The sequence below is a fragment of the Merops nubicus genome, unplaced genomic scaffold (assembly GCF_000691845.1).
Source record: "Merops nubicus isolate BGI_N331 unplaced genomic scaffold, ASM69184v1 scaffold10093, whole genome shotgun sequence".
Classification (NCBI taxonomy): domain Eukaryota; kingdom Metazoa; phylum Chordata; class Aves; order Coraciiformes; family Meropidae; genus Merops; species Merops nubicus.
The window spans coordinates 25,378-32,428 of NW_008599552.1; the positions used below are offsets into that span (position 1 = coordinate 25,378).

General features: G+C 52.3%; 1 protein-coding gene across 1 annotated transcript in view; it reads right to left on the reverse strand.

Annotated features, from left to right (window-relative positions):
- The window catches only part of PIK3R6 (phosphoinositide-3-kinase, regulatory subunit 6), a 21,090-nt gene extending 18,790 nt beyond the window's left edge, over positions 1–2,300 (reverse strand). The window contains exon 1 of the mRNA XM_008937428.1: positions 2,288–2,300. Within this exon, the coding sequence (XP_008935676.1) occupies positions 2,288–2,300 (13 nt within the window). The remainder of the gene's footprint in view (positions 1–2,287) is intronic.
- Positions 2,301–7,051: the final 4,751 nt, after the last annotated feature.

Genomic DNA, 7,051 nt, shown 5'->3' on the forward strand with positions numbered 1-7,051 from the left:
TGCTCCTTTGTAATACTAATAAAAAAGGAATTATGCAAATGGGGTATTATTAAGTGATATTCTCCTTCTGCAGGAAGCTGTAGGCTGGAGCAGCCAGAATATGGCCTGATCCAGGGGAGGATCTTAGATATTTGTGGTAACCATATCCCAGGGCACTCTCCTGGGGCAGGTTTCTGCCTCTGTCTTCACTGGTGAAGTCCAGACCATTACCAGTGGTGGCTGGGCAGGTCTTGCCTGCATGGCAAGGGTGCAAGCAAAGAACAACTTATCCAGGTCCTAAAGCATCTCCAGACACATACTGTTCAGTCTGAGCTGTCTCATCCACATGGGATTCTCTTCTGGGCTTGGTGTCATTTCCACATTTCACTTTCATTCCTGAATTTTCTCATTCCCTCCACACCCTCTCCTGTCACAGTTCCATCTTCCCTAACATCAGAGGTGACAGGAGGACAGTGGTAGACACTTATCTTCACCTACAAGAAACAGGAGGCAGACAGGGTGACACTATTTAAGAGCTGTGCTCAAGGGTGACAGCATCCAAACCTCCTTCCTTGTCTATGGAAGGAGATAAAGCCAACTGACCTGGATCCAGTTGGTGCTTTGGGCTTTATAAGGAACAGTGACTGAGGGAGGCAGATGGAGAGCTGGCTGGTTGGGAGCTATGGGAAGGGAAACAGGAAAATACTGGAGGGATTTTACAGCTCAGCTGGAGGGTCAGCCCAACAGACGCATCTCCAGTGAGTGTTCCTGTGGGCAGAGGACCATCAAGATATGGTCATGCAGGAAATGGGGCATCTTTAAATATCTGGCCTGTCATCCCATGCAGACACATGCACCATCTCAGGATGGGTTTGAAGCAAAAACCATCTCTATGACTTTTTGCTCTTCTACTAGGTCTTCTATGATTCTATAATTCTATGGTGGCCCAGGTTCATCACACAGAGGAGCAGACATGGCCATGGTTGCCATTGGCCATACACATCACAGAGCAGGAGCACTTTGCCCTTCACAGCTTCCTTGCTGCCTTCTCATCTCCAGCTCACAGGGCAGGCACCATGGCCAGGCACATGACAAGCCACTCTTGCCCTCTCCAAAACCAAGACGGCAGTGTCCTGGGTCCAGTGAGAGGGCGACGAGGACACATGGACAGCAACCATGAGCTCTGCATGAAAATACAAATACAACGGGGAAATGCAAAATTTAAAGCATTGGAGATGGGCTATTCCTGAATACAACCCAGTAGCCAAGATTTTCTCCTATTTACTGACCCTGGGGAATAGTAAGGCTGCTTGTACAGAGCATTCATTCTGTTCAGGCTCCTTCTGCAGGGAAGGACTGACTGCTGTGGCTTCAGTCAAAGCTGTGTTATGCAACAACCACACACTTGGGTTCACAATTATTCACACGTGCTGAAGTTGTGTGTGCATTCACGGGAAGCCCCACCTCTGCTAGCACAGTTCACACCATCTCCCCCTCAGGGAGAAACCACAGAATAAAAATGTCCTCAGAAATGGGATTTTTCTCATTTTGGAAATGTGTATTTTCCCTCCAGTGAGTTTGTAAAACTCCTTGATTTCACTGTTGCATTCATGGGTTTTGAGGTAGGGAATTCTGCAAAAATGGACTATTGGAAATTTCCTACTCTTTTTGTTTGTGTATGTTTTTAATTACACGGGGAAGCTTTTCCTGAGCACTGATATAAATACTGTCCTCTTTTTCTAAATCAAAGCGACTCCAGTTGTGATACACTGAGATTTCTTCATGGGGAGCAAAGCGTCAAAGGGCTCGTTCCAACACAAACAAGAGGCACTTTGATCTAAAAACAGTCTCAGTCTACCAGCAACAAACAGCAGTGGCTTAGAAATGAAATAAAACATTTCAGCATTGATATCCTGACCTCAGGGTGCCAGGAGACCAATATCAACTTGTGAAACAGCATAAAAATAAAGCACAGATGAGAGGAAAAAATGCACACAAGAAACTACAATAAAACATAAAGCTGCTTTAAAATTCAAACGTGAATGGTTGCCAGACCTGGTGCTTTCACAATACCCCTCTATGACAAATCTTTTGGTTGCCCTTCATTGCTTCGTGCCTCATTTCCCAACTGTCCAGCAGGATCTAACAACACCTTATAAAGAGCAAGGTCTGCCCATAAGCAATGAAACCTCCTTAGATACCCACAAATTTTATTCAGAGGGTAATCGAGGCACGAGTAGACAGGTGAGGTGGGTTCATTTTTTTGGGATCCCCTGCCTGGCACCCTGTGGGGTTCAGCATCACCCACCTGTGCTCTCCATGGCCAAGCTGAGGCAGCAGCACGGGGCAGGGCCTCTGCGGTGGTGGGGTGAGTGTGCAGCTGCTCCTCACTCCACACAGGCATGGTCTTGGGCCCTGCGTCTCACCTGCAAAACAAAAAAATAGGGTGGCCTTGGTTCAGGCTGGTGATGGAGATCAGGATCAGCCTGAACCCTGGTGGAGAGTGCAAAGCCACCAGGACATGGTGGACACAATGGAGACACCATGGAGGATGTCCAGCAGGGAGGCAGAGTCCTAAGCGTGCACACGGCATGTCTCAGGGTCTGTGTTTTGCTGCAGAAAGCTTCACCTCAGAGCTAAGCCCATTTGAACACTTGGCCCCCAAGCCTCCCACAGCAAGGAGGCTCCCAGAGCACCAGCATCACCAAGCAGGGCAGGACTGGGAAGCTCATCGGCCCTTGGGATTTAAGAAGAAACATTCAAGTTAAGGAAAACTGAGTCTGGAAAACAAAGTCCAATTAGGAAAAAAAAAAAAAAAAATTTAAGAAGAGACCAAATTTTCACAAGGGTTCTCTGCTTGGCGTGCTGACCTGCTGCCATCCTTATCCTAAGCCCCAGGGAAAGCCTGGGAGCTAGTTATGCTGGAGTGGGAAGCCAGCCTGGGGCTGGACAGCTTCCCTTGCCCTCAAGCATTGTTCTCTCCAAAGAAAGAGGAAAAAATAAAAACTGAAACCTACAAGCTGAGGAGAAAGGAAGGGAGATTTGCCTGTGATGCAACTACAGACTGGCTGAGGAGCAGGCATGGGGCAGATGTGAGGACCAGAGGAGATCTGGCATCTTCTATGGAAAATACCACTGCTGAGATGCTCAGCTGGAGTGATCCCCCCCCACAACCACGTCCCTCCCAGTCCATGGATCTGGCACCTCCTGGTCCTGCCCTCCCCAGTGCCCACAGCAGGGCAGTATCTCCCCCGGTGTGTTGCCCTCCCAAATCTCCCCATTCATGGGCACAGCAGCAACCACAGGACTGCGCTGCCTGGATTTACAGCCCGAGCAAGCTGCAACACAGCTCCCAGCATTTCTAGAGAGGCTTTTCCAGCTTAAAGGTTTTGCCCTCTCTCTGCTTGCCTTTAGGGATGGTAAAAAACAGCCTGTAGCTGTCTATTCATGGCTGATAACGGGGACCTCACCTCTGCCTGTCCCCAAACCAACACAGGCAGCAATAACAACACATCCTCTGCATGCCTCCAGCACAGCCAGGCAATCAGCCCACACTTGTGTTCATGTCTTCACTCTATTGGGATTTGCTCTATTTATTTTCTAGATTTAGGACCTGACTCTACCCAGGTAGGTCCTAAATCTGTAAATATCCATCAGGAAGCCCAACAGCTCTCCAGCTGCAGGCGGAGGTGGACAGACACGTGTGAGAACGCCCCTGCCACGCACCACCCAAGCCCCGAGAGCATCCTGCTCTCCGCAGCTTTCAGAAGCTCATTAAAGGTTTCCTGCAGCATGTAAAGTTTTCAAAACCCACCCCAGACCCGTGCAGGCTTTATTTCTGGATAACAAGGCTGGATAACAAGGCCTGGCCCTGAGCCACCTCGGCGGATTTCCACCACCCACTGAGCAGCAGCACCACAGGAGCAGCTCCCTGCCACAGCTGAGAGCAGAGAGGACATGGGAGGTAAGGACACAGGTCCTTCCTCAGGCCAGGAGCTTGCTAGAGCAAACCTCTGCTTCTGCTTGTGCAGCTGGCAGGCAGCTTGCTCCAGGCTTGGGAGCAGAGAGGAGATGCCAACTCTCCTTGATGCCTGGTATCCACCTCAGAATCCCATCTCGGTGGCACACGGACACTGCTGTGGTGATGGACATGTCCTTTGCTCCAAAGCAACCACCCTGGGGTGAACCAGGGGTCACAGCCTGCAGCAAGCATCAGCTGCATGTCTGCGGACAAACAGAGCTTTGCTTCTATGAGCAGAAATGGGATGTGCCTCCCAGTACGCCAGGGTCTGGGTTGAAGGAGGAGGACACCAGTTAATCCTCTTAGTTCCAAAAATTGCAGCTCACCCCCTTAAAAATCACTGGCTACAGAAGGGAAGAGAATGATTCTCATAATCCCTCCCAGGCATAGGGGCACTGACTCCCGCACAGCAGCCTGACACAGCCCACGAGCTGCTACCATGGTTCTCAAAATGATATTTCCTGCTGGGAAAAACACAAGGGTCCCCGATGCCATGGGAGACCCACAGTGCCTGTGATGAGCAGGGGAGCTGGGCTGCACGCTGGGCTCCTCTGGCACCTCTGCCTCGGGGCTTGGAGAGGCAGAAGCGAAACAGGCTCTGCTAATTCTGTCGGTGGTTTTCCACATCCTCATCCTACCTACCCGTGCGTGGGAGGGGAGCGGTGACCTCACGTGGGACCTGCTCACCAGCGCCCTGTTTCCTGAGTTAAAATAGGACTCAACAGGGTCAGAGTGATGTGAGCTCCTCCTGCCTGAGACACTTCTATTCTTGGTTCACCAGTTGGCTTAAAAAGTGCTTACTTTCCTCCCTGTTGGCAAAGAGGAGCTGAGATTGAACCCGCAGCCTGCCTGCCTGTTCCAAGTGCTTGGGTGTCCCAAGAAAAGTCAAGATAAAATGGCAAAAACTGGTGCCCAGCACATTCAGAGTCCTGTCCCACGGACTACAGGAGGAGAGGGAAATGTTATGTGAGAAGAGGCATGAAAGGATGTACATAGAAGCACGCTGGTGAGGAAGGCTGAGGTCTTCCTGCCAGGCACCAGCTACTGCTCATAACCAGCACAGGCACCTAAATGAGCAGAAAATCGCCCAGTTTCACTGGGGACATTCTCTGTCTACTTTGCTCCCCAAGGGAGAGGGTACCAGTGCTACCAAAGGAGAAGGAAGGATGCAGGGCTGAGGGTAAGAAGGGCTGGACAGCCCCAGCCCCAGTTCAGACAGCAGCACAACATTTGTCCTCCCTGGTCACGACAGACAGGGATGCTGTCTGCCCTTCCCTCCTGGGCTTCTTCAGGACTTTCCCAACATGAGCTGGCCCTGCAGTCACCCTGACACAATTCCAAAGCCAGTAACATGGTGAGAAAAGGTTTGAAGATTCAAACAACAACCATCTGAAGCTCCAATGACACACTTCAAACTGCTGATGTGGGTGAAAAAGCATTTTAGCAGAGGGTGGGTTGAACCGCTGGCACACGGCATGGAGACCTCGGTGCTGGTGTCAGCAGTGGGAGGTGTCACCCAGTGGCACCTCAGGATCCCCATCCCTGCACCAGGCTGTTTCTTGACCTGCTGAGACAGGATCTGCCTGCAACACCCGCCCTGTACACTTCTGCCTGCCAGGCTGTTCCCAGGACACAGCAGCCACAAATCCCCTGTGAGACCAGAGGCGACATGCTGGGATGTGATGCCTTGCAGCTGAGACCACACCTTCCCTGGAGAAGATGGAGATGGATGTCCCTGAATCGTCTGCACGCAGGGAAGAATCCCTTCCTGACAGCTCCTTTGCCATTGCCACCTTTCCTGGTCATAGACCGCAGGTCTAAATATCCTGGTTGCAGCCACCTCTGCACCTTGTGCCCATTGAGCCCTGCCTCACCACACGCTAGGAGCCAGCCTGGGGTTTCCTCATGCCCATGCCTTGCTCAGGTACTGTGTGGGGCTGTCAGGCACAGAGATGTGTCTGAGCTGCACTGCAGCCCTCCCTTGTCATCCAGGGAGCTAGGTGAGGCAGGTCTGCAGCTTCACACTGCTGGCTCGGTGTCTTATTCAGGGACACTCTCAGGCAAGGGGACCTCACTGAGTCTCTAGAATCAGACCCTCGCCATTAGTTGTGCCGCATCCCCACATCCCAGTGCAGCAGACAGGAGCTGATGCTCCCATTGCCAACACAGAGGAAGGAGAGCACAAGACACCAAAGCCCCCACTGCAGACATCCCTCTCCGCCTGCCCCCTCCCTCCCAAAATGACTGATCTCTGGTGAAAGGGGGGGGGGATACTGTCCCCATTTCTGGAGATGGACTCTGCACAGGTCCCAGTGCCTGATGGACTTCACTCAGACCCACAAGAGACACCCTGCTTTTGCCTGGGAACCCCTGCCCTGATCGCCCAAAGACTGGAGATATCACATCATATCACGTCACATCATATCACATCACATCGTATCCCCTACCACAGTCTGTCCCTGCACCACCTCTGCTGTGAGTGGGACCAGAGGGACCATGCAAGGAAGAACCCTGTCCCAAACCTACTCAGCTCCAGGCTGCACTCACCTTCCCCTGCATCCTTCCAGCTCTCAGGATCACAGCTCCCTCCGGGGCACAGGACCATCCCAGCAGGCACATTGTGAGGAGGAGGAAGAAGAGGAGGCAGCTGAAGAACACCGGTTACTCACCCGAGATTTGGCAGGTGGGGTCTAGAGGGCAAGGCAGCGATCCCCACAGTGTGCCCCAAAGCCCACACTCAACGCCAGCAAACACAGAGGGGGCTCACCCCTGCTCCCTGGGCATGTGTCTGAGCTCGCCCGTGGCCATGAGCCTTCTGCCCAGAAGCAGGAAGGGCTCAGAGGCCCCAGCCAACGCACACGACCACAGGGAGACGACAGATGAGTCAAGGGGAGATATGACGGTGCAGGGTGTAAAATCAAGCCCTGAGAGAGTGCTGGCAAGAGGCAGAAGCTGCTCAGCCCCCTGATCCACACCCGTGAGGGCTTCTCTGCTTTCTGTCCCCCTCCTCCCCACTTGGATCACTTCCCTTCCCTGCAGCAGACATGAGAC